Genomic DNA, 27,211 nt, shown 5'->3' with positions numbered 1-27,211 from the left:
TTTATTTATTTTTTTTTTTTTTATTATACTTTAAGTTCTAGGGTACATGTGCATAATGTGCAGGTTTGTTACATATGTATACTTTTGCCATGTTGGTGTGCTGGAAACCATCATTCTTAGCAAACTATCACAAGAAGAGAATACCTTCAGCTTCTTACATGAAAACCAAAATATATACAGTGCTGTGTTTGGCAGCCTTGAAGGCATGTGACAACTTCAAAATGGGTAGGACTTACCGCAGGGTAAAATTACCTAGATCTAGGATCTAGATTTCTCTTTTTATGTAGAATCCAGGGCCCTCCTTATTCCATATGTTTTAATAACTAACATTTGCATAGTACTTCAGTGGTTAAATATTTAGTATAGATCATTTCATTTGATTCTCATATTAACCCTAATAAATAGGTATTTTTCTCTTTATTTTTTAAATGAGGAAACAGAGGCTTTGAGATAGTAAGTAGCTCTCCTAGGTTATTCAGCTAGTTATTTCTGAAACCAGAATTCAAATTCAGAGTTTACAGGTTGAGCATCCCTAATATGAATTTTTGAAATCTCGAATGCTACAAAATCTGAAACTTTTTGAGTAGCAACATGACGCTCAAAGGAAGTGTTTGTTGGAGGATTTCAGATTTTCGATTTTCAGATTAGGGACTCTCAACCGGTATATATTCTGCAAATATTCCAAAATCCAAAAAATTCTGAAATCTAAAACACTTCTGGACCCACACATTTGAAATAAGGGATATTCAACCTGTAGTATGCTCTTTTCACTGTACTTTATTGCCTCTGTTTATTTCTCTGCACTTTAAATTGTATATTACCAGTCTAATTTTCCTACAATTGCATATTTTCTTAATAGTTTTTAAAATGTTGTATATTTTTTAAAATAAAAATAGTAGACTGGGCACAGTGGCTTATGCCTGTAATCCCAGCACTTTGGGAGGCCGAGGTGGGCAGATCACCTGAGGTTGGGAGTTCAAGACCAGCCTGACCAACATGGAGAAACCCCGTCTCTACTAAAAATACAAAATTAGCCAGGCATGGTGATGCATGCCTCTAATCCTAGCTACTCGGGAGGCTGAGGCAGGAGAATCACTTGAGCCTGGGAGGCGGAGGTTGCGGTGAGCCGAGATCCTGCCGTTGCACTCTCTCCTGGGCAACGAGAGCAAGACTACATCTCAAAAACAAAACAAAACAAAACAAAACAAAAAATATAACCAGCAGGGTACAGTGGCTTATGCGTATAATCCCAGTGATGAGGGAGGATTGCTTGAGGCCAAGAGTTCAAGACCAGCCTGGGCAACATATCAAGATCACATCTCCTAAAAAACAAAAAAAGTATCCAGGCATGGTGGTGCATGCCTGTAACAGCTGCCTAGGAGACTGAGGCAGGAGTTCAAGGCTGCAGTGAACCATAATCGCACACTGCACTTCAGCCTGGGTGACAGAGTGAGATGCTGAGTCTAAAACTACATACATATGTAAATAACCATCATTCAGAAAATTGATAAAAAGAGGTATTTGCCTAATCCTATCACCTTATTGTGATGAATATCCTTCTTGTGTTTTTCCTATTAATGTTTTATATAGTAATGAATGTGCATATAATTTGATAACTCATTTATCTTATTTTCATTCTGATATATAATCGTAAAATGTTTCTGAATTTTATAATACAGTATTTTTTCTCTATTTTTAAATTCAAGTTATTAAAAATAATTTTAAAGGACAGATGAAATTATGTGTATTTATTGTGTATGATATGATGTTTTGAAGTATATATACATTGCGGATTGACAAAATCTAGCAAATTAACATGTATTACCTCACAAAGTTACCATTTTGTGGAGAGAACATTTACCATCCGTTCTCTTAGCATTTTTCAGAAATACAATACATTGTTGTTAACTACAGTCACCATGTTGTACAGTAGATCTCTGGAATTTATTCCTCCTAACTGAAATTTTGTATCTTTTGATCACCATCTCCACAACTTCCCACCCCTCAGCTATCTCCCTCCCTGGTAGCTACTGTTCTACTCTAGTTCTATGAGGTCAACATTTTTGGATTCCAAGTATGAGTGAGATCATGTAATACTTGCCTTCTGTGTCTGGCTTATTTCACTTAAGCTAATGTCCTCCAGGTTTATCCATATTGTTATAAATGGCAGGATTTTTCTTTGTTATAGCCAAATAGTATTCCATTGTGTATACATACCGTGTTTACTGTATTCATCCATTGATGGATATTTAGATTGATTCTATATCTTGGCTATTGTATATAATGTTGCAATAAACATGGGAGTGCAGATATCTCTTCGACCTACTGATTTCATTTTGTTTGGATATATACTTAGCAGTGGGATTGCTGGATCATATGGCAGTTCTATTTTTAATTTTTTTGTGAAGCTTCCACACTCTTTTCCCTAGTGGCTATCCTAATTTACATTCCCACCAACAGTGTGCCAGGGTTCCCTTTTCCCCGCATCCTCAACACCATTTATTATCTTTTGTCTCTTTGATAGTGGCCAGATCTAACAAGTATGAGGTCATATCTCATTGTTTTAATTTGCATTTTCATGGTGGTTAGTGATATTGAGCATTGTTTCATGTACTTGGCCATTTGTATGTCTTTTTTAAAGAAATACATATTCAGGACCTTTGCCCATTTTTAAATCATATTATTTGTTTTCTTGCAATAGAGTTGTTTGAGTTCTTTATATATTTTTGTTTTTGCTTTTGTTTTTGTTTTGTTTTGTTTTTGAGACAAGGTCTTGCTCTGTTGCCTAGGCTGGAGTGCAGTGGTATGATTACAGCTCATAGCCTCCTTGACCTTGCGGGCTCAATTGATTCTCCCACCTCAGCCTCTAGTAGCTGGGACTACAGGCGCACACCAGCACACCCAGCTGATATTTGTATTTTTTGTAGAGACGGGGTTTTGCCATGTTGCCCAGGCTGGTCTCAAGTGATCCAGGTCTGGGCTTAAGTGATTCACCCACCTTTGTCTCCCATAATGTTGGGATTACAGGTGTGAGCCACTGTGCCCAGCCTGTTGATATATTTTGGATATTAATTCCTTGTCAGATGTATAGTTTGCAAATATTTTCTCCCATTCTGTAGGTTGTCTCTTTCCTCTGATGATTGTTTCCTCAAGTTAAAGCTTTTTAGTTTGATCGAATCCATCTATGTTTGCTTTAGTTAACTTTGTTTTTGGGGTCATATCCAAAAAATTATTGCCCAGACCAAGATCATGAAGCTTTTCTTGTATGTTTTCTTCTAGTAGTTTCATAATTTTGGGTCTTACATATAAGCCTTTCATCCATTTTGAGTTGATTTTTGTAGGTGGTGTGAGATAAGTGTTTAATTTCATTCTTCTGCATGTGAATATTCAGTTTCCTAACACCATTTATTGAAAAGACTTGGACTTTATTAATATTCTATTAGGTAGAAGTTACTGGAAATTTGGTTGTGTTTTGTTTGGAAGTATTCTAAATAACACCATCATGAACATGTATATTGAGAGTCAGTGCGACAAGAAGGAAGAACGTGGATTTTGGAATGACAAATACCAGGCTTTAAATTTTTGTTTCACCATTTAACGATGTTCAACTTTGAGCAAATTACTTATTTTCTTTGAGACGAAGTTTTCTCATCTGCAGTGTGGTGAAAATAGTACCTAACTCAAAGTGTGTTATGTGGATTAAGTGCATTGCTACAAAGAATCTGCTTTAATGTATATGTATACTCAGAAAAAGGCAGTTATTATTAGCCTGGTTAGTGTTTTCCCTGTTTTGAATTGTTTTCTTAGGATAAATTTTTAGAAAGGTAATTATTGGGTCAAAAGTTATAAACATTATTTTTGTCCTTAAAAAATGGTTTGCCTAATTGCTCTTTTAAATGGTTGAGCCAATTTGTATTTTACATGAGAGGAAGTTCTATCATACTGACATTGCCATGATATATTTTAGTTTTAAAATATTTTTGATAGTTTAATGGAAGAAAAATGGAATCTTGCTTTAGTTTGCACCTTTGCTTATCAGGTTGAATTTTTTTTGTGTTTACTTGTACTTCCACAATTAAATATTTAATGTTTGTTGAGGATTTAAAAAATTATATAAAAGTATAGGCTGGGCACCATGAATCATACCTGTAATCCTAGCACTTTGAGAGGCTGAGGTGGGAAGACTGCCTGAGGCCAGGAGTTCGAGACCAGCCTGGGCAACATGGTGAGACCTTGACTTTACAGAGAAATTTAAAAATTAGCCAGGCATGAGGGCGTGCACCTGTAGTCTCAGCTACTCAGGAGGCTGAGGTAGGAGGATCACTTGAGTCCAGGAGGCCGAGGCTGCAGTGAGCTGTGTTCGTGCCACTGCACTCCAGCCTGGATGACAGAGTGAGACCATGTCTTCAAAAAAAAAAAAAGTATACATTTTAAGCCCAGTATATGTTTTAATGTCATTGATCTTCACCCATCACACAGAAATATGTAGCTTTACACAAGTCCTTGAATATATGTGGGTTTTTATCAAGCCATTTTCTGTCCTGTTGACATGATGCAACATTATTGGGGAGATATTTCAAACACTTTACTATTCTTGATTTAAAAAAATTAAAAATGGAAAAAAGGAAGAGGAGAAAAAATAGTGACTATATGACTATAGTATATGAAAGACGGGCAAAAAAAGTAAAAGATGAAAGTACTGAGCCAGGCATGAGTCAGGTCGTTGGTCAGTGGGGAATCTACATCGGACCTGGTGCTTTATTGCTAAAATTGGCCTTGCTCTTGTTGGTGAAAAGGAGTGCTGTGTACAAATAGCCGTAAGAGCCTGGCAAGGAGAGGGAAATGTTCTCTTGTTTTGTTTGGCTGCTGTTCTCCATGTTCCGTCTTATCTGTAGTTCTCAGGTAATAACTTTCCTCCTCTGAATAACTACCAAGCCCTATCCCTGAGGATTTTTTTTTTTTTAATAGGCAGGTTTGATTTCTTTCTGTTGACTTCTAGCAAGGTATGGCTTTCTGTCAGAGTTGGGCATACTTGAAACTTCCAGTTCTATGAACTGAATTTAAATGTAAGAAAAAAGGAGGCAAGCACCAAAATATAATGTTCAGATTATTTGAGTAGTATTGTCATCTTGATATTGTGAGTGTTGGCTGATGGCATAGAATATGAATGAAAATAAATAATAAGTAATAATCCAGGCATGTATCTTACACAGGTAAAGGGAGCAATTAATTGGGATTCATGTCACTGTTGTTATTAATGGGCCCTTAGTACTTTTTATCTTAAAATATGTTAAAGATAAATTGCTGTACTTTCCCTCTAGCTTGATATATTTTATTTCACTTTAAAATTAAAGCAGCTCCAGGATAAAATATAGAAGCTCTTTAATACCAATTACAAATTGAGCAAACTCATTAAGTGTGACTAGCATGGCAATGTGATTTAACTCAGTAAGAATTTTTTTATTTCCATTCTTTTATTGTGCATTTGTAACATAAACTCTGTAATGTAATGTTTCATTTTAAGATCTTTTTCTTCTTCTAGGGAATTAATAACATAGCATTTTAAGGAACTTTTAATACAAATACTATTTTTTTGGTAAATTGAATGTCACTACTTAGTATCAGAGACAATATTACATTCTTCACTGCATACTCATGAAAATTTTAAAAGCCTGCCTGAAATCTGTATATACTTGGTTGTCTAAAAGCCAGATTAAAAATTTTTTTAACTTTTATTTTAGGTTCAAGGGTACATGTGCAGGTTTGTTATATAGGTAAATTGCATGTCAACAGGGATTCAGTATACAGATTATTTCATCACCCAGGTAGTAACCATAGTACCTGATAGGTAGTTTTTAATCCTCACCCCCCTCCCTCCTTTGACTCTTAAGTAGGCCCCGGTGTCTGTTGTTCCCTTCTTTGTGTCCATGTCCATTTAGCTCTTACTTGTACCTGAAAACGTGCAGTATTTGGTTTTCTGTACCTACATCAGTTTGCTTAGGGTAATGACCTCCAGCTCCATCCATGTTGCATGCAGCAAATGACATGATCTCATTCTCTTTTATGGTTGTATAGTATTCCATGGTGTGTAACACATTTGTTTACCCAGTCTAGGTTGATTCCATGTCATTACTATTGTGAATAGTGCTGCAGTGAACATATGAGTGCATATGTCTTTATGGTAGAACAATTTATATTCCTTTGGATATATACCCAATAATGGAATTGCTGGGTTGAATGGTAATTCTCGTTCTTTGAGAAATCGCCAGACTGCTTTCCACAGTGGGTGAACCCATTCCCACTAGCAGTGTATAAGAATTCTCTTTTCCCTGCAACCTTACCAGCATATTATTTTTTGACTTTTTAAAAATAGCCATTCTGACTGGTCTGAGATGGTATCTTATTGTGGTTTTGATTTACATTTCTCTAATGATTAGCAATGTTGAGCTTTTTTTCATATGCTTGTCGGCCATGTGTATATCTTTTGAAAAGTATCTGTTCATGCCTTTTGAAAAGTATCTGTTCTTGTCTTTTGAAAAGTATCTGTTCTTGTCTTTTGAAAAGTATCTGTTCTTGTCTTTTGCTCTGTTCTTAATGGGGCCATTTGATTTTTGCGTGTTAATTTGTTTTAGTTCCTTATAGATTCTTCATATTAGACCTTTGTCAGATACATGGTTTGCAGATATTTTCTCCCATTCTGTAGGCTGTCAGTTCAGTCTGTTGGTAGTTGCTTTTGCTGTGCAGAAACTCTTTAGTTTAATTAGGTCCCATTTGTCAATTTTTGGTTTTGTGGCAGTTGTTTTTGTTGTCTTTGTGATGAAATCTTTGCCAGAGCCTGTGTCCAGAATGGTATTTCCTAGGTTATCTTCCAGAGTTTTTGTAGTTTTAGGTTTTACATTTAATCAGTCTTGTGTTGATTTTTATATATAGTGTAAGGAAGGTGTACAGTTTCAATCTTCTACACATGGCTAGCCAGTTATTCTAGCATGTTTTGATATGAGCATTCATATTGTTTATTCTCAGAAGGGCTGAGAACCCTCATATTGTTTATTCTCAGAAGGGCTGAACCCTAGGATCAGTGCTCATTATATCAAAAAATTAAATGAGTAAATATACACTTTAGGTGGCCACTTCTGTTTGACTAAATCTGCTTATATAATTCTTTTCTCTATTATAGAATTTGGGTTAAGAAAAAATTTTCCAGGAATAATTATTAATCAGTGACTTAACATTTCTTGGAGCCTGGTGCAGTGGCTCATGCCTATAATCCCAGCACTTTGGGAGGCCAAGATGGGTGGTGACTTGAGCCCAGGAATCTGAGGCCAGCCTAGGCAACATGGCAAAACCCTATCTCTACAAAAAATAAAACAAATGCTAGGTATGGTGGTATGTACCTATAGCCCCAGCTACTTGGAAAGCTGAGGCAAGAGGATCACCTGGGCTTGGGAGGTGGAGGCTGCCATGGGCTGTGATTGCACCACTGCACTCAAGCTTAGGTAATAGAGTGAGACCTTGTCTCCAAAAAAGAAACCTTAAAAAAAAAAGTCTTCAGCCCCTCCCATTTATTCCCCAATTTATGTGGGCACATTGCAAAATGTGTGTGTGTGTGTGTGTCTATATATTACATATATATATGATATTCTTAGAACTAAGCAGCAAAACTGTGTACAACAACAAAACTAGAGAGAAAGAAGATGGGAAATCCCAGCTCCTAAACACTTCTCACAGAACCAGATGCATGCATAAGGCATGCTAGGTCTTAACCTGTTGAGGGAGAGAAAAGCATGTTGTTAGCTGCCCGCCATGCCATCAGTCCTATAGGATTGTTTGGGTATATGAAAAGATTTAATTAAATATCATTTTATAAATTTTGAATTCAGCACTTTATTCTTGAAAAGTTTTGACATTTAGCAGAAAAAGAGTAGCTTAAAAAAAAAATTGGCTGGGCGCGGTGGCTCACGCCTGTAATCCCAGCACTTTGGGAGGCTGAGGCAGGCAGATCACCTGAGGTTGGGAGTTTGAGACCAACGTGACCAACATGGAGAAACCCCATCTCTACTAAAAACACAAAATTAGCCAGGCATGTTGACTCATGCCTGTAATCCCAGATACCTGGGAGGCTGAGGGAGGAGAATAGCTTGAACCCAGGAGGTGAAGGTTGCCGTGAGCTGAGATTGCACCATTGCACTCCAGCCTGGACAACAAGAGAGAAACTCTGTCTCAAAAAATAATAATAATAATAATTTTTGTTTGTTTCTTTTGGGATTTTATTTTCTGATTGTAAAAGTAATCCATGTTGTAAAGTATACAGAAGCAGAAAAAAAATTGCCCATCCTTCTGCTACCTGGATCATCACAATATAGTGTATATGGTAATGAGAGATATCTGAGAACATCTATTTGCAGCTCCCCCCAAAAGACTGTCTGTGTCTGTGGGATACTTTCCAGTTTTAAATGTGTGATATTCCAGAAACATCCAGATTCTGAATGGTCATCAATTAGCTGTATATTTGGACCTCCCATTTCCACCACTATCATTTTTATTCTAGTCATTTTGTTTCACTAATTGGAGTTCTGGTTGATATCTGTTAAGGTAGTAAATCCTGCCCTGTACAATTATATATTCTGATTTTGTACTGGCTGTAAGAACTGATAATATTATGGTCTCAGACCATTTCACAATGAATATGAGATCTGTCTAATGACTTTAAGGTATGGAATAAGTTCAAAATTCTTAACTTCATGTGAAATGTAAACAAAATGTTATGGAATTCCTTCTCTGTTACAGGTTGGTTGTGATCGTAGCCAAAACCTTGTGGACATTTGTAGAGAGAGGCAATTTCAGGCTTTTGTCTGTGATGCATTGGCAGTACCAGTCCGCAGTGGGTCTTGTGATGCCTGCATCTCCATTGCTGTTATTCATCACTTTGCAACAGCGGTAAGTATGGGCTTTCTTTCTCTTAAGAACTTGTCGCTAAAGCAGGAGGAAGAGTTCATGAATTTTGCTGATTTTGGACCCTGTTTTAGCTTTTCAGTTCTTTCCATTCTCTTTTCTTGTCAGTTTGCCCTCTTTGTAAGAGAGCATGCAGAATGAAGATGGGCGACCGTTTAAGTATCTTCTACTTAAACAGAGGGCGGATGGGACTATATGCTTTTATGGCTGCATGCTTTTGCCCCTTTCCTACCCCAAGTCTCATTCACTTCTAAATGCCTTCCTTCAAACCCAGAGTCGCAGAATTTTAGCTGGAAGAGACTTTGAGATCATCAGCTCCAGGCCTCTTGAGTATTCTCTCTCCTCAGACTCTGAGTCGCGTCTCTATTTCTTTCTCAGCTTTTCTTTCTAAACCCATAGTTTTATCCCTGACATGTGAGTGTTACTTCTTTCCCATTTTGTTTTTCTTCCTTTCCTATTCTTTTTTTTCTAAAACTCTGTCTTTTTTAGCTGGTAGTAGTATGTTGACTCTTTTAGTATGTTCTTAGTTTTAAAATAAATAATATTTAATATTTTCTTTTTTTCTTTAAAGAACAAAAGACCACTTATTTTTCTTGGGTGTCAGCAGTCGTTCCCTTGATCTAAGCAATAGCTTTATAGCTCACCTTATGGGTCACCAGCAGTTTCAGTAGACCTTATGACCTTAACTGAGTTCAAAACAAATCAGAAAACTGTCTGTGTCAGTAGTCTCCTCACTTTTAATAGTAACCAAGAGATTCTGCTGGGCTACAGCAAACAATATTAGATTCTTTACAGCAAAAGCCACTAGGCTTCAGTACACTTAGAGGCATTATTGCAAATAGAGAAAGGCTTGAAAGGAGCAGCTATACCAGTAAATTTAAAAATCCGCTTCATTTGGAAGAATGTTTGGCACACGTTGGTTGCTTCAGCTGCAACTCGGTTGTTGTATTTTAACTTATTACTATAACTTATTTTCAAGTTATAAAAGACAATAATGTACACAAATATATCTATATCCATTTTTTGCAATTGCAAATATATGTTGGATACCCTCCCCTGTAGGAAGTTCTATATAATCATTTTAGAAATCTGTCATGTCCAACTTTCTCTCCTTATCTATTGTCATTTATTTAAAAAATAATTCATTGACCACATGGAAAGGAGTGAAGTGGGATCCTTACATTACACCATATGCAAAAAAAACCTCAAAATGGATCAAAGACTTATACAGAAGAACTAAAACTATAAAATTCTAAGAAGAAAATAGGAGAAAAGCTTCATGACATTGTATTTGGCAATGATTTCTTGGATATGATACTAAAAGCACAGGCACCAAAACAAAAAATACGTAAATTGGACTTCATCAAAATTAAAAACTATACATCAAACAACACTATCTGCAGAGTGAAAAGGCAGCCCACAAAATGGGAGAATATATTTGCAACTTGTATATCTGATAAGGAGTTAATATCCACAATATATAAAGAGCAATAAAAATACAACAATAACAAAACAATTAAAAAACAGACAAAGGACTTAAATAGACGTTTTTCCAAAGAAGATATACAAATGGCCAATGAGCACATGAAAAGATATCAGCATCACTAATCATTAGGGAATGCAAATCAAAGCCATAATGAGATACCACTTCACACACATTAGAATGGCTATTCTCAGAAGCATAGAAAATAACAAGTGTTGACAAGGATGTGGAGAAATTGGAACTCTTGTGCATTGCTGGTGGGAATGTAAAATGGATCAGCTGCTGTGGAAAACAGTACAGTGGTTCCTCAAAAAATTGAACATAGAATTACCATATGATTCAGCAATTCCGCTTCTAAGTATATACCCAAAAGAATTGAAAGCAGAGACCCGAACAGATGTTTAGACACACATGTTCATAGCAGCATTATTCACAACAGCCAAAAGGTGGAAACAACTCACATGTTTGTTGATGGATGAATAGATAAGCAAATTATGGTATATACCTATAAGGGAATATTATCAAGCCTTAGGAAGGAAATTCTGACACATGCTACAACATGGATGAACCTTGAGGATATTATGCTAAGTGAAATAAGCCAGACACAAAAGGACAAACATTATATCATTCTACTTATATGAACTACTTAGAATAGTTAAATTCATAGACAAAAAGTGGAATAGTTTTTACCAGAGGCTGTGGGAGGGAGGCATGGGAGTTGTTATGATTTAATTGATACAGAGTTTCAGTTTGGGATGATGAAAAAATTCTGGAGAGGGATAATAGTGATGGTTGCACAACTATTAAGTATGAATGTACTTAATGTCACTGAGTTGTACACTTAAAAATGGTTAAAATAGCAAATTTTGTTACATATATTTACCACAGTAAAAATAAGTCATTGAGGCTGGTTGTGGTGGCTTAATGCCTGTAATCCCAGCACCTTGGAAGGCCAAAGTGAGTGGATCACTTGAGGTCAGGAGTTTGAGACCAGCCTGGCCAACAACGCAAAACCCCGTCTCTACTAAAAATAGAAAAGTTATCTGGGTGTGGTGGCGCACGCCTGTAATCCCATCTACTCAGGAGACTGAGACACAAGAATCACTTGAACCCAGAGGTTGCAGTGAGCCGAGATCATGCCACTGCCCTCCAGCCTGGGTGACAGAGAGAGACTCCATCTGAAAAAAAAAAAAAAAAAGTCATTGAAAATCAGTTACACACTGCTATTAAGCAAATAGCTGGGCACAGGATGGAGAAGACTCAGTCGCTGCTTCGTAGAACTCATGGTTTAGTGGAGGAGGCAGCATTTATGTATTTATTTATAATTTGTTGGATTTATGTGTTGTTGGTTGAATGCCATAGTTATGAGTTGGACTTAGAGAGTCATTGAAAAGTCTAACACATGGGAGTACCTTGATGAGGTAAATGCCTGATAGAGATCATTTTTATGGCACTGTGAAAGATGATATAGGGTAGAAGATAAGATTTTATATGGAAAATCTCATCCAAGTATCTGGAGACTTCGAGGTAAGGGAATTAAAAGAGTCTACTGATCTGTGTCATATCCCTTCGCTACTACAGTGTTCTCTTCAACTGATCCCAGGCTATCTCTATTTTAATCCAGTTTACACTCTGGTGCCAGTCTCTTCTTCCCTGACACCACTGCTTCTACTATTTGACATTCTTTTTACTTTCGTGACCTTGAGCAAACATTGTTAATGATTTCTGAATACTTAGGTTGCTCAACTGTAAAATAATGATGACAATAGCCTATCTCACAGGCCTGTCAGGATAAATGAGACAATACATAAAGTACTTATTGTAGTGTCTTATACATAGTAAGAGCTCAGAAAAGATTAGTTATTATTTTAATAATCATTTTTTTCAACCATTTTTATAAAATGGTCTCGTCTTATTTTTTAGCTTAATTTCCCAATATTTCCTGGCTCCTTAAACCCAACTTGGAAAAATCCTTACAAAGTTTCCTCCTATTAATTCACTTCTCTGTGTATTAGTCATGCTGAAGATGCTTTCTCCTATTTTAACATATAACCTGAGATTATTTCCTGGGCTTTTTGGCCATTTTGAATGGGCTACTTGGGCATACAAAACAATGTATGTTACTTTGACAATTGTGGAAGGCATTATCTGAGGCTAAGAGAGCTGTGGACCTGGAAATATTAATTTCTGTTTATCAAATATTGTGTATATCTTAGTTCTGTTTCATTGCCAGCCTTATTTCCATAATGTAGTTTGTTATTACATTTTTTCCTCTTTTGTTAGCTTGCTGTTTACATATTATTTTATTGTTTTTTAAATGGTTACCCTAGACATGACAACATACATCTCTGACATTATAGTCTACCTTAAATTGGCATGATTACCCCTTCCTGACAATGTAAGACTTCATTAATAACATTTAACCCCTTCTGCCTTTTATTGTATTATTATTATATGTTATTATTTGTTTTAAGCTCTCAACCTTCATTTATATTTCTTCACGTTATTTACCCTTTCTGTCATTCTTCGTTTTTTCCTGCATCTTCAGAGTTTCAGAGGAAGTAGGTTTCTTTTGCTCGAAGAGTTCTCTGTCCTATTTTCTTTAGTGTAAGTATACTGGTGACACATTCTCTCAGCTTGTGTGTATCTGAAATCTCTTTATGTTGCCTTCATCGTACAAATGATATTTTTATTAGGTATTGAATTCTTGATTGACATTGTTTTCTGTATTTTCCCTTCTTTTTCATCTCTGTGCTTCAATCTGGGTAATTTATACTGACCTGAACTATAGTTTAATACTTATCTTTGTAACTGTATTTAATTTGCTAAAAATTTAAATTCATCTTGTTTTCTAGAATTTCCAACTTCTTAATATATTTTATCATGACTGGAATTCTTGATCTTTTCTTCTGGTGTTTTGAACATACTAACCATAGTTATTAAAAAGGCTTTGTCTGGGGATTTATTTCTGTGATACGATATTTCTTTTTTTTTCTCTGTTTTTCGGTCCTTTGGTCATCAGTATTTTTAGCATACTTCATAATTTTTCATTGTTTGCTGGGCATTTTATGTTAAAAGATGTGGGTACTTTTTCTCTGAAGGAGGTTAAATTTTTCTAAGGACAAGCAGATAAAGTATAAGCAGATCACTTTCATTCTGCAGAGAACTGGTTTTATGCTTTATTGGGGATCATTTGTATCTATTTTGTTTTTGTTCCTACTTCTGTAATGTAGCCCTTCTGGGTCTCAAGTGAAAGCCTGGAATGTCCTCCAAGGCTATTACACCTTGGCAGATCTTAAATTCCAATGTCTGTCTGTCTAACATTGGCTGCTAAAATTTCTGTTTAGCATTTTAACTTCCCAGCTGCTAATCTGCTAAGTTTCTTGGAATTTCACCCTATCTACATGCAGCTTAGAAACTGGCAAATGCTTCAAAGGATGTTTGTGTATAGATTTTTGAAATAATTTTCCTGCAGTTTCTCCTTTATCCATGATTCTGTCCCTCAGCTGCTTTGACCTCCCTATACTCTGAGCCCTATCTATTCAGGCCACTAAGACTTCTGCATTCTGCTCATATTCTGTTATCCCACATTATGAATTAGCAGATAATTTCAGGGAAAAGCTGGAGTGAATCTAGAGCTCACCTTGGCTTAACTTCCCTTCTCTCAGGGATTATAGCCTGTCAAGGCCTGCCTGCAGTGTTACTCTCCAGGGCCTTAAGCAGCTGTTTTATGTATTTGACCCAGCCTTTCTGGTTGTTTTCAGTGGGAGAATTAATACCAACGACTTCATCAATGCAAAAGTAGAAGTTTCCATAGTCTAGTTGACACAATTCCTTTGTAAAAGCAGTATAAACATCAAAGTGCTTCATATTACCGCTTATGGCCCTATAAGAAGTCATCAGTTGTTTCGTGTATCCCAGCCAGACAATTAAGGAAAAAGTCACAGGGAAGATTAACAGAAATAAACTTTGCTTTTCTCTACTTCCTCCTTCCTGAACACTTTTTTCTTAATCACAGAACAGAATGTCCCTTCCTCTTTTCTCTTTTTTGTTTTATATAAGACATTTCATTAGATTTTCTTATTAGTCATCCTAATTGAAAACAGTCCTATGGTCAGTTTTATTTTCTAATTTCCTATCTCTTCCGGGTTGATCATGTGTTTTGGTTTTTTTCATTAGGAACGTAGAGTGGCAGCTCTCCAAGAAATTGTTCGACTCCTGAGACCAGGTGGGAAGGTACTCATTTATGTCTGGGCAATGGAACAAGAATATAATAAGCAGAAGTCCAAGTATCTTAGAGGAAACAGAAATAGCCAAGGAAAGAAAGAGGAGATGAACAGCAATACTTCAGTGCAGAGGTCACTTGTGGAGCGAATGCCTGACATGGGCAGTCGAGACTCAGCAGCTTCTGTCCCCCGCATTAATGACTCTCAGGAAGGAGGACGTAATTCAAGGCAAGTTTCTAATTCCAAGCTGCCTATTCATGTTAACAGGACTTCTTTTTATTCTCAAGATGTACTGGTTCCCTGGCACCTTAAGGGAAATCCTGATAAAGGCAAACCTGTTGAGCCATTTGGTCCCATAGGATCCCAGGACCCAAGTCCTGTGTTTCATCGTTACTACCATGTGTTCCGTGAGGGAGAATTAGAAGCTGTCTGCCAGACGGTGAGTGATGTCAGAATTCTGCAAAGCTACTACGATCAGGGAAACTGGTGTGTGATTCTTCAAAAGGCCTGATTATTTACCTGAACACATCATAGAGAAAGAAGAAATGCTCACTTAAAAAAAAAGGGAGAGACTATATTAATTACTCTTTTAATTAAAGAGAAAACTTGTGGGAAAGTACCAAAGGAAAGCTGAGAAAAATTTGGAAGTAGGGATTCATTAGGAGACATTCAAATGGCTGTTGTTGGCTGACATCACAGATGTGGTGTTGGCTCCTCCTACTTCCCTACGAGAGGTAGTTTCTAAAAGTGATTGAAGTAGTTTGTGCAGTGTTTGTAATTCTTGGTAAGAGTCTAGGATTTTGAAGATAACAGTATTTTAGTAAAGTGCTACTAAATGTACTAAATCATGTAGGATTTTAGGGAAGTAATTATATGTTAATACAGAAAATATTCCTGGTCAATAGAAAATTGTCTGAAGTTTTACCTATGGTTTTTAGTTCTGTAAAATCATAGACAATAACCATTCTGTTTCCATGCCTGACTAGCCCAGGGCTGGACATATAGCAGGTGTCCAAAAACATTTAGTCAATCAGATAATACCCAGAACTTAGTAGGAGTTTCATTTAAAAACTACTTTTTGAACCCGACCATGTACCAGTTACTATTTTAAGTACTGGTAATGAAGCAGTGAATAAGAAAGAGCAAAGCTCTTACTCTTATGTTGCTTACATTCTAGAAGGGGAGACAGACAGCAGGCAAATAAATAAATAGTTACTATGTGCCAGATAATGATAAATGCCTTGAAAAACATGAAATGAGAGAGGATTTACCTTGGAGCAAAAGATTACTTTTAAATGGCTGGAATAACTACTAATCCTGACTAATTTATTATCAAGAGTTAATTGGTATTCCAAATTCATTGATTAGGGTGCTAAAAACAACCTAAATGTGCTCCTTTAACTCCTTTGTTTAAATGACAAAAGTTAGAAGGTGGTCACTCAGACCTAACTATGCCCTTAGAGCCAAAGCTGTGATGTCCTTATTGGTTATTTCTAGTTGATTCATAATTTGTCCCAATCCTGGTTCAATCAGGGGTTATTTTTTAAAATCTGTACAATATTGCATAATAGTAACCTAGTTAACTTACCACTTAGGTCAGGTTTCCAGGAGGAACAAAGGTAGAAAGTCAACCATAGGTCAAATTATCACATAGAAGGAAAAGCCTTTTTTTAAAAGAAAAAATTTTTTGAACACTTTACTTCCAGTATGCATTACTTTTGTAGTAGTAATGCTTAAGACTGTCTTAAAGAAAAATTGCTTTCTGTGGATTATAGCTACCTATATAATTAATATATATTGTTATTAATACTAGTGATACTTAATCTTGAAGCATCAAGTTTTCAGAAACCTGTAGTGATCAATAATGGGTCTTAGATGACAGGATGATTATTTTTGTCATGGAATTTCAGTACAACATCCAGATGTACTGGTCCCTCTGGGATGAATTTATAAGGCTCATGATATAGGAAAAGGAATATAGGGCTAAAAATAGTTTTATTTCTGATATAAATTCTGGTACTTTGCACCAAAATTCGAAGTCAAGTCATGCCAATAAATTTTAAGATCCAAATAAAATAGATGATTTTCTGTGAAGATGAAAAATATAATAATTGACTCAAGAAGAGAGGGAAAATGAAAGATGTTGAAAAATAGCGTAGGAATTTAGAACTTGGCTCTCAGATCAGGTTTCCTGAAAATTATATTCTAGATCTGTCATTTATTAGCTGTGGGATTTTGGGCAAATTTCTTAACTTTTCTGTGCTTCAGTTTTCTTAGCTGTAAAATTGGAATAGTTGTTATGAAAATTCACTGAAGGTAAGCTTGTATAGATCATAGAATAGTATAAGAATATAGTATGCATTTGAAAAATGTTCATTATTATTACTTCCAGAGGAGTTTTAGGTATTGAGTGATGCCAAATCTAATTTGTTAATTGTATAATAAAAATCTATATTCTTACTGGCTTTTTTTGGTCTGCTCATTCTTATAAGTTGAGACAGATGTTTTAAAATCTGCCACTATGATGATGGATTTCTCTGTTTTTCTCTATAGGGTTGTCAGTAGCAATAGTACAAATCTGGAAAAAGTCCAAATGTCCGTCAACAGTAGAGTGAGTAAATTATAGTCAGTTCATACAGTACGTTACTACACAAGCAATTAAAGTGAATATACTTACAAGCTGTAATATAAATGAATTTCAGAAACAATGCTGAGTAAAAGAAGCCATATACAAAATAATACCATATGATTTCTACAGAGTTTAGGAGTCCTCAAGACCACCCTTCTAACACCAACTACAAAGTTCAGGGTCCCCGAAAGAACACCCACACTTCTGATGCCAACTGCAAGTTTGGGGTTCCTAAGACAACCCTCAGGTTTGATAATTTGCTAGAAGGGCTCACAGAACTCTGTGAAACTGTTATACTTGGGGTTATAGTTTATTACAATGAAAGGATACAAATTAAAATCAGCTAAGGGAAAAGGTGCAGGGGCACAGTCCAGGAGGGTACCACGCATGGAGCTTTCAGTTGTCCTCTTCCAGTGGCGTTGTGGACAAAACTGACTTCTCCCAGCAACAATACAGGTACATTGTTGCCAACCAGGGAAGCTCACCCTAGCCTCCGTGTTCAGAGTTTTTATTAAGACTCAGTCACACAGACATGGTTGACCACACATGTGGCTGACTTTTAGTCTTCAGTCCTTCTGGAAGTCAAGCTGATACTACTTGGCCCAGAGTCCCCAGGTAAACAGACTTGCTTATCAGGCAGCATATTCCAAGGGCTAGAGATCAACCCCCAGGAACCCAGGGCAAAGGCCCAACCTCTCTTGGATAAGGTTAACTCTACTACATAATTTCCTTTAGGTAAAAGTTCAAAAACCAGTAACATCGAAGCATATTTCTACAAGACTAAGTAGTGCTTTTGGTTAGAGGGAATGAGTGGTCTTCTTGGATGTTCACAACATTCTCTATTTTCCATGGATGGTGTCTCAAATGGATGTTTGCTTTGTGATAAACCACTGAGTTGTACACTTATGATTTTTATACTTTTTGTATCTATATTAGAAGCTTCAAAATTTAAAACAACTTGTAACAAAGTTCTAAATTAACACAGTTGAAATGTTTAAAAATATTTTTATATCAGCTTTATGAGGTGTAATTTACATATAACATTAACAATTTTAACTGTACAGTTTGATGAGTTTTCACAAATATAGTTATGTAATCATGACCACAGCCAAGATGGAGAACATTTCCATCACCCCAAAAAGTTTCCTCCTGCCCCTTTCAATCGGTCCCTTCCTTCTGTGGCAAAGACTGGTCTGCCTTCTATTGCTATACTTTTGCATCTTCTAGAATATCATATAAATGGAAGAATATACTTAGTAGACAGTTGTGTCTAGCTTTTTTCACATTGGACAATGCTTTTGAGATTCATACATGTTCTTGCATATACCATTAGTTTGTTCTTTTTATTGCTGCATAGTATTCTATTATAGGATATATCACAACTTATTTATCCATTTTCTAGTCTGTATTGCTTCCAGTTTAGAGCTAATAGTTTTTTTAAAACTGCTATGAACATTTGAGAATACACTTTTATATGGACATAGGTTTTCATTTCTCTTGGGTAAATACCTCAGGGTTGATTTCCTGGGTCATATGGTAAGTCTGTGTTTAACTTTATAAGATATAGCCAAACTATATTCCTAAGTGGCTCTACCAGTTTGCGTTCTCATCAGCAATGTTTGAGAATTCAATTACCCCACATCCTTGTCAACACTTGATGTTATCAGTCTTTAATTTTAGTCATTCTAGTTGGTGTGTAATGGTCTTTTTATGCTTTTACTTTGCATTTCCTTAAAGATCAGTGATTTGGGGCATTTTTACATATGCTTATTTTGACATTTGTATATCTTGTTTGGTGAAGTGCCTGGTCAAATCTTTTATCATTTTGTAAAAATTGAGTTGTCTCCTGTTTAGTGAGTTATTAAGTTATAAGTATTCCAGATACAAGTGCTTTATTACATATACATTTTGTAAGTATTCTCTCCCAGTTTGTGGCTTGCCTTTTTATTTTTCTAGCAATGCCTTTTGAAGAGCCAACGTTTTAAATTTTGATGAAGTCCAGTTTATCAATTTTTAAAATTGTATAGATTGAGCTTTTTCTGTCCTATTTTAAAAATGTTCACCTAACCCAAATTGCTAATGTTTTCTCTTGTATTCTTATCTCTGAGTTTTACAGTTTTAGCCCTTACATTTAGGTCTGCCATCCATTTCAAATTAATTTTTGTTTGTGATGTGTGGTGGGAATTAGCTCTTTTTTTTTTTTCTATATGTGGCTATCTAGTTGTTCCAGCATCATTTAGAAAATACTATTTTTTCCTAGGAGTTGCTTTGACACCTTGGTGAAAAATCAGTTGACCATATATATGTGGGTATATTTCTGGACTCTATTTTTTTGATCTATGTATCTATCAATATTTTTAATGCTAGTACCACACTGCTTTGGTTACTGTAGCTTAAAAATAAGTCTTGGAACTGGGTAGTATAAGGCTTCTAGCTTTGTTCTTTTATGCATTTAATAACAGAGTTTCAAAATATATGTAGCAAAACCTGACATAACTGCAAGAAAAATAGACAAATCCATAAATGACAAAACCATGGTAGATATGGTGAACATCTACTTTCTTTCTAGAAATTTCAGTAGTCTATAGAAGTAGTACATAGAAAGTAAGGCTATAGGCTGGGCGTGGTGGCTCACTCCTGTAATCCCAGCACTTTGGGAGGCTGAGGCGGGCAGATCACAAGGTCAGGAGATTGAGACCATCCTGGGTAAAATGGTGAAACCCTGTCTCTACTAAAAATAAAAAATAAAAAATAAAAATTAACCAGGCATGGTGGCAGGTGCCTGTAGTCCTAGCTACTCCGGAAGCTGAGGCAGGAGAATGGTGTGAATCCGGGAGTCGGAGCTTGCAGTGAGCCAAGACCATGCCACTGCACTCTAGCCTGGGCAACAGAGCGAGTGTTCTCAAAAAAAAAAAAAAGAAGAAAGTAAAAAAGTAAGGATATAGCAGACTTCAACAACATAACCAACTTCATTGGCCCTTATAGGATGTTCAGCCAACAACAGCAGCATACACATTATTCTGAAGTACATAAGGAACATTTACTGAGGAAAACCATATTCTGGGCCATAAACATGTGGAGACAAAAGTGACTTCATCTTGAATGCTAATCCACCATGTTGACTTCTGAGTAGCCCCAGTACTGTACTTTATTTACTGTCCCTAGTGTAAGAACATATCAACCTCGAAGCTATCACACAAATTATAGGCAATGACGCATATAGCATTCTTGCCTCTTCTAGAGGGTTGCCTTTTATTGTCTTGCTGGAGCACATATATGCTTGTCTTGTGGCTGCCCAAAACCATGCCTCTGTTTGTAAATTCCCCCCAGTAAAACATCCTTTCTTGAAAAACTAAATCTGTCTCCCTTCTTCTTTGGTTTATTGGCTCCTTTGGCATTTGGGGGCCACTTTGCGTATATAGCCCTTTCACAGAACTAAACAAGACTCAGTACATTTAAAAGGATTCAGGTCACATCAGATCTGCTCTCTGACCACAATAGAATTAGAAAATTTTCTGTGATCTGAGTCATAAGAAAAAAAGGAAAAGAAATAAAAGAGAATTAAGTTAAAAATTAATACAAAAAGATCTCTGGAAAAATCCTCAAGTACTTTGAATCTGTATAACCCATGGATTAAGGAATAGCTCAAAAGAGAATTTAGAAAGTATTTTGAACACAATTAAAATGAAAGCACAACATATGAAAATTTTCAGGATACCCTTTGGGCAGAAAAGAGAAACAGGCCTGCAGGAGAACCACCAGAGGCCAGTGTGACTGGAGCAGAGTCACCAAGAGTGGTTGGCGACAAGGTCAGGGAGTCATTCAGGAGGTGAGGTAGACCAGGCAGGACCTGCCCAAAAGCTTTTGGTTTTCACTCTGAGATGGCGAACTGTTTGGAGTTTTGAATGCATAAGTCACATACTCCAAGTTCCATTTTAAAGGGATACTCTGGCTGCTGTGTGGAGATGAGACAGTGAGAGGACAAGGCAGTAACAAAGGGGCCAGGTAGGAGGCGTTTGCCATAATCCATAAACCAGATGACAGATCATGATTGGTTTACAACAGTGTGACAGTAGTGAGGCAGTGAGAAATAGTAGGTTTTTGGATGTGAAATTGAAAAGTAGAACCATCAAAATTTCTAATGAGTTGGATGTTGGGTGTTGGGGAGTAGAAGGTGTAAGCGATGTCTCCACACTCATGAGTATGGAACTTTTTTACACCTCTTAGTGTGTCCTGTGGCTGCCATCCTTTAGTTCAAATGCAATTTTGGTTTGTCCTTTTTTTCTCTTTACTTTCACGCATAGGTCTACCACGGTGCTTCACTGAGCAAGTCTCCCTGATAATACATCTACAAACAAACCTGGCAGTTACTTTGAGTTCAGCTATTCCATGCACTGCTGAGCAGCAAGATGTGCAGCCAGTATGTGAAAATAAACAGAATGCAGTGCGTTGTGATCATAAATTCCTTTAGAGACCATTAGACCGAGACAAACAACACATCCAGCAATTCCAAATCATTGTATGCAATAGAAAGGCAAGTGATGGATGACACTTTATTTTCAGTAAATTACTAAAAAGAAATTGCTTTCCGTAGAAGAGCTAGGCATAGATGAGCATAACCTTCAAATACCTTTTGCAGAAGCAAGGGGGAATAAGTGAGATGAAAAGGGAGAGTTAAGAGTTTGATTGCTGCCTTACCTTCGATGTGGCTCCACTTATAAGTCCCCAAACACCTAAAGCAAGTGTGAAAGAAAAAAAAAAAAAGACTTCAAGATGTTCTATCAGAGTGCAAAGTCTCTTTGTCTTCAATCTTGTAAGAATGATTGGAATTTGTTATTGATTAATAAGAAATAAGGACTTAGCATCTAATACAATGTTTTATAATGCCACTCTGGCTTTTGTAGATTCCAGCAAGGATAATAGGGCAGTTATGGAAATAAAAGCCTTTAAAATCCATTTTAAAGAATCAGCACGAAGAACTAAGAGAGCTTTGTTGAGTCAAGGAAGGCGTTCTTAACCTGGTCCATGAATGCATTTCAGAGGGTTTGTCAAAGACTCACAGTTGTGTACAAATTTTGTGTGCAGGTGCATGTGTCCATCTTCCTTGCAAGAGGGTCCGTATTTCTGTCAGCCTTTCACACATAGTTAAAAATCACAAATTATGACTCCAGGAGTGACCTTCCTTTGTTGATGCTCATGAGATTCAAAGACAGCCCCAAAGTCTAGGCACCAGAGGCACTGATGGCCTAGGATGTAAAGGCGTCCCTTGGATTTGTGCAGCATACAAACCTTCAAACATGTGGCTGGTGTGTGTGTGTGTGTGTGTGTGTGTGCGTGTGCATGTGTAGAGGGCCTATCTCTGCATGATTATTATCTGAATCAGTCCAAGACCCAGCCCTTTGGATCCTAACTGGAGAAAAAGGCCTATAAGTGAAAATGAAAAGAGCATGTGGTATATCACTTAAAATTTTATTTATGATTAGCTTTGGGGCAGGAATAGGAAAGATAAGACAGGTCTTAACCAGGATACTGAGTATTTTCCTACAGAAAAGTTCTCCCTGATTTTCCTCTTAGACAATAAAACAAACAAAAAAAGCCATACTAATAAGTATCCCTGTAAAATAGAGAGGAATGGACACCTACACTTTCAGGCCAATCAGAAAAAACAATAAACCAATAATTTTTTATATCTCATTTCATAGATTGTCACTGATTAACTGGATTGTATAATAGATCAGAGATAATCCCATACTACCACTTGTAATACTATCTATGTAACTATGTAAGTTATTTGTTGTAACTTATTAACTATGTAACTTAATTATATAACTTATGTAGATTATAAATTAACTTATTAATTATAACTATGTGAGTTATAGTACTGTCGCACTGTCACCATGGCTAGGGGGAATGGAGTGCTGATTGGCTTAGGCCTGGGCTTTGTGTGCTTCTCTTCACTTAACTATGGCCAGTGGAATAGGTTACCTTGCCTGGCTTCAGCCTATCAGGACCCTCTTGTCTGTCTTTGGGTTGCATTAATCTCACACAAATAATGGGATTAAGAGTGGGAGAGGGCCGGGTGCAATGGCTCATGCCTGTAATCCCAGTACTTTGAGAGGCCAAGGTGGGCGGATCACCTGAGGTCAGGAGTTCGAGACCAGCCTGACCAACATGGAGAAATCCTTTCTCTACTAAAAATACAAAAAATTAGCCAGCATGGTGGCACATGCCTGTAATCCCAGCTACTCAGGAGGCTGAGGCAGGAGAATCGCTTGAACCTGGGAGGCAGAGGTTGTGGTGAACCGAGATCATGCCATTGCACTCCAACCTGGGCAACAAGAATGAAAACTCCATCTGAAAAAAAAGCAAGAATGGTGAGAAAGTTTTCCAGAGGAAATTTGGGCTATACTAACTACAACAGCAATGGATGCTGGGCTCCAACAAGAATTTCACTGTTGTTCTAAATTTCTTCTAAAAAGGAGTTTAAATGAACCTACACCATACAGGCTTGCAGCACTGGCACCATGGTGCTTTCTGGCCAGGTAGAAATGATATAGAAGCATCTTCTGGTCAGGACCCCTGTACCCACAGCAGTAAGAGCAGTGCCTACAATGATAGGCAGAAGAGGGGCTACTTTGATTCCAAGTAGCAGCCAGAGAGACTTCAGCGCCACACAAAACAGTGATGGCAGCAGGCAGAGGACTGAAGGCATGATATATCCAAGGAGATCTCAAATTTGTGAGGACGCTCCAGCATCCCTGAAGAGCTCTGTGGTCACTCTTCTGTGAAATTACACTTGGAAATTGCTGCCCAAAACTATTAGTATTTCCCTAAATGCGATGGGGATAATTGGATCCTTGGGTGGCAGGGGCTAATTGGTGGCACTTAAATCACTAAAGGCAAAGTGGGTGTGGTTACCATAGTAGATAGTGGTGTCAAAGCAGAAATCAGAATTGTCTGAATCCCAGAGACCCATGATATTGGCTAGCTGATTATGGAGTCCCTAGAAGAGAATTAGATGATAATCTATTAAATTCTTACTTGATCTGTATAAGTAGAAGAGTTCTAGGTCAAGCCTAACTTGAACCATCAAAACATGGAGTTATAGTTTCATAGTTTCCCAATCAATTCCCAGACTTGAGCCGGTCTACAGACCCAGAACCCTTTGAATGAAGGGGAAGTCTGGTCCTCTTGAGGACGGATCCTGCTACGCTGCCAAAAATTTATACTCTTCGTCTTTCTCCCAGTCTTTCCCAAAGGGACCTATGACTTTCAACCAGAGTGACTGTGCATTGGAAAGAAAGGAAATAACCAGACTTTTGAGGAATACTGGACACTGGCTCTTATCCAAAACAAATTCTAGGAGACCCAAAATGTCACTGTGGCCCTTCAGTTAGAGTAGGGACTTATGGAGGTCAGGTGATCAATGGAGTTTTAGCTCAGGTCCTTCAAACAGTGGGTCCAGTGTGTTCCCAAAACTGTACCATGGTTATCTCCCCAGTTCCAAAATGAAAATTAGAATAGACATACTCAGCAACTGGCAGAATCCCTGCATTGGTTCTCTAACCTGTGGAGTGTCGGCTGTTATTGTGGGAAAGGCCAAGAGGAAGCCACTAGAATGCCTTTGTGGTGAAAACAGTAAGCCAAAAGCAGTACCACATTCCTGGAGGGATTGTAGAGATTAGGGCCACCTTTGAAGAGGAAGGGGTGCATCCTCTTGAAGGAGGCAGGGGTGGTGATTCCCACCATATCCCATTGCAACTCATTTTCTTCGTGGGTGTAGAGAACAGATGGATATTGGAGAATAACAGTGGGTTATTGTAAACTTAACCAGGTGGTGACTCCAATTGCAGCTGCTGTTTCAGATGTGGTTTAATTGTTTGAGCAAATTAACACATTCTCTGTTACCTTACTTATAGCTAAATTGACTACAAAAATACATTTCTGGAAGGATGTGGTGACACATGCCTGTAATCCCAGCTACTTGTGAGGCCGAGGCGTGAGAATCACTTGAACCCGGGAGGCAGAGGTTGCAGTGAGCTGAGATTGCACCACTGCACTCTAGCCTGGGTGACAGAACAAGACTCTGTCTCAAAAAAAAAAAAAAAAAAAAAAAAAAAATTTCAATTGTTTTGCTTTTTCTTAGATCACTCTAACTAAACACTATATTATTTGAGGAGTTAAAACTGTGTAATTACTTAGTCGTTTTACTAACAAGGAACAAGCCAGGTTTTGGAGTCCTGATCTGTACTTGAATACAAAGCATAGCTCTTTAACAACACTAGAATTGTGGTTTAGGCAGCAGCTGTGGCAGCTCCCTGAAGACTTACAGAAGGCACGCCCTCATAACTAGGTAATCAAAGGTCTTCCCAGGCCTCGCCAGCCCTTATTTGTCTCCCTTCCCTGAACTCCATACCACGTACAGTCTATGTCTCAAAATTTAGGAGGGTGAATTGATTGTCTTGCCCTGCTGTCTCCTACTCCTAAATATTTCATGTATTGATTTTTCCCTTGCCTCAAGCCTCACCTTTCTGATTTTCTCTACACTGGTGCACAAATGAGCTTTATAGAATCTGAAGATGTTTCTCCTTAACTGAACTCTGTCAGTGACTTCTAATACTTAGTAATGAAATTCAAAATCCTGTAAATAAAATGCAAACTGTAAATAACGCTTTGTAACTGTCATCTGCTATGTCTCCAATCTTAATTCTCCCTGCTCCCCACCTCACACCCAGGGTTCCCTTATCCCAAACTATTTACCTCTTCCCATGCATGCCTCACACTTTCCCTGCATCATTTATTGAATCTTGTTCTCTTTGCTCCTAGGATGTCCTTTTCTGTTATTTTCCGAACCTCGAATCTTACCCACTATTTAAGACCCACTTTAAATGTTGTCTCCTTCATAAAGCCTTTTCTCATTTCTTCCAGATGGAAACAATTTCTTTGTCTTCTGCTTTCCAAAGAATTTTATTAGAATGCTCTTATTTATTCATGTGTTCCTTATTATATTTATTTGTGCATCATATGAATATCTTCTTTATTTTGTAATTTAGGCTCCCTGAGAATAGGGGTACTGTTGATACCTAGTAGGGGATCAATAATTACACATCATAAGAATGTCATAATTAAACAGATTAGAGCTAAAACTTGAGGAGGTCATATTAATACATTGGATATCTATTACATTTCTTATATCAAGTTTAATCATCTCCCAAGAAGATCATAGGTATGTAAAATACATCAAAATCTGGTATGATAGAGGTACAATGACAGGACAACAAGTATCTCGTGCTATCTGGATTTTAAAAGAGGATACATTTTCACTCTTACTGCTTGCATCCTTCATTGGTTTGTTCAATATGCAACAAGTAATTACTGAATGCCCACTGTGTGCCAGGCACTGTGCCTGTACTGGATAATACACTGATGAATGAAACACACCTGGCCCTTGTCTTCCTGAAGCTTAAAGTATTGTGAGAGGGACAAACAATAAACAAATTAATATTGCAAACAATTATATACCTGCAAAGTCTGATAAGTGCTCCGAATAAATAAATGAGATTTGCCGGAAGAGAATAAAAGTCAGAGAATTCCTGCAGAATAGTAAGGCTACACCAAAAATAGATGCATTTTAATTTAAAAATTTTATTAAGTAATATATTTACATGGTTCAAACTTTTTAAAATACAAAAATATATTTAATGCCTTCAACACTGAGTAGCTTTTCACTGAAGATCTTTTCATTATTTTATAACTTTTGAACCACGTAAGTGAATTACCTCTTCAATACCCATCACCTATATGCCCAGTTTCCAACATGTTGCTGTCTCCAACTGTGATAGGAAATGGCTCCCAGTAATCTCTGCCTTCTACTATTTCTGCCTTTGTGTAATTCCTCTCCTTTTAATTTGGGCTACATCT

At 37.1% G+C, this 27,211-nt stretch overlaps 1 protein-coding gene across 2 annotated transcripts in view; it reads left to right on the top strand.

The window, feature by feature from the left end:
• The window catches only part of ALKBH8 (alkB, alkylation repair homolog 8 (E. coli)), a 74,346-nt gene extending 57,222 nt beyond the window's left edge, over positions 1-17,124 (top strand). For both annotated transcript variants that reach the window (XM_011926661.1, XM_011926660.1), the window contains exons 11-12: positions 8,788-8,937; positions 14,615-17,124. In XM_011926661.1, coding sequence (XP_011782051.1) covers positions 8,788-8,937; positions 14,615-15,172 — 708 coding nt within the window. In that variant the 3' untranslated portion in view covers positions 15,173-17,124. The remainder of the gene's footprint in view (positions 1-8,787; positions 8,938-14,614) is intronic.
• The last annotated feature ends 10,087 nt before the right edge of the window (positions 17,125-27,211 follow it).

Source organism: Colobus angolensis, unplaced genomic scaffold, assembly GCF_000951035.1.
Source record: "Colobus angolensis palliatus isolate OR3802 unplaced genomic scaffold, Cang.pa_1.0 Scaffold7, whole genome shotgun sequence".
NCBI classification, from domain to species: Eukaryota; Metazoa; Chordata; class Mammalia; order Primates; family Cercopithecidae; genus Colobus; species Colobus angolensis.
This window is presented reverse-complemented; position numbering and strand designations above follow the sequence as displayed.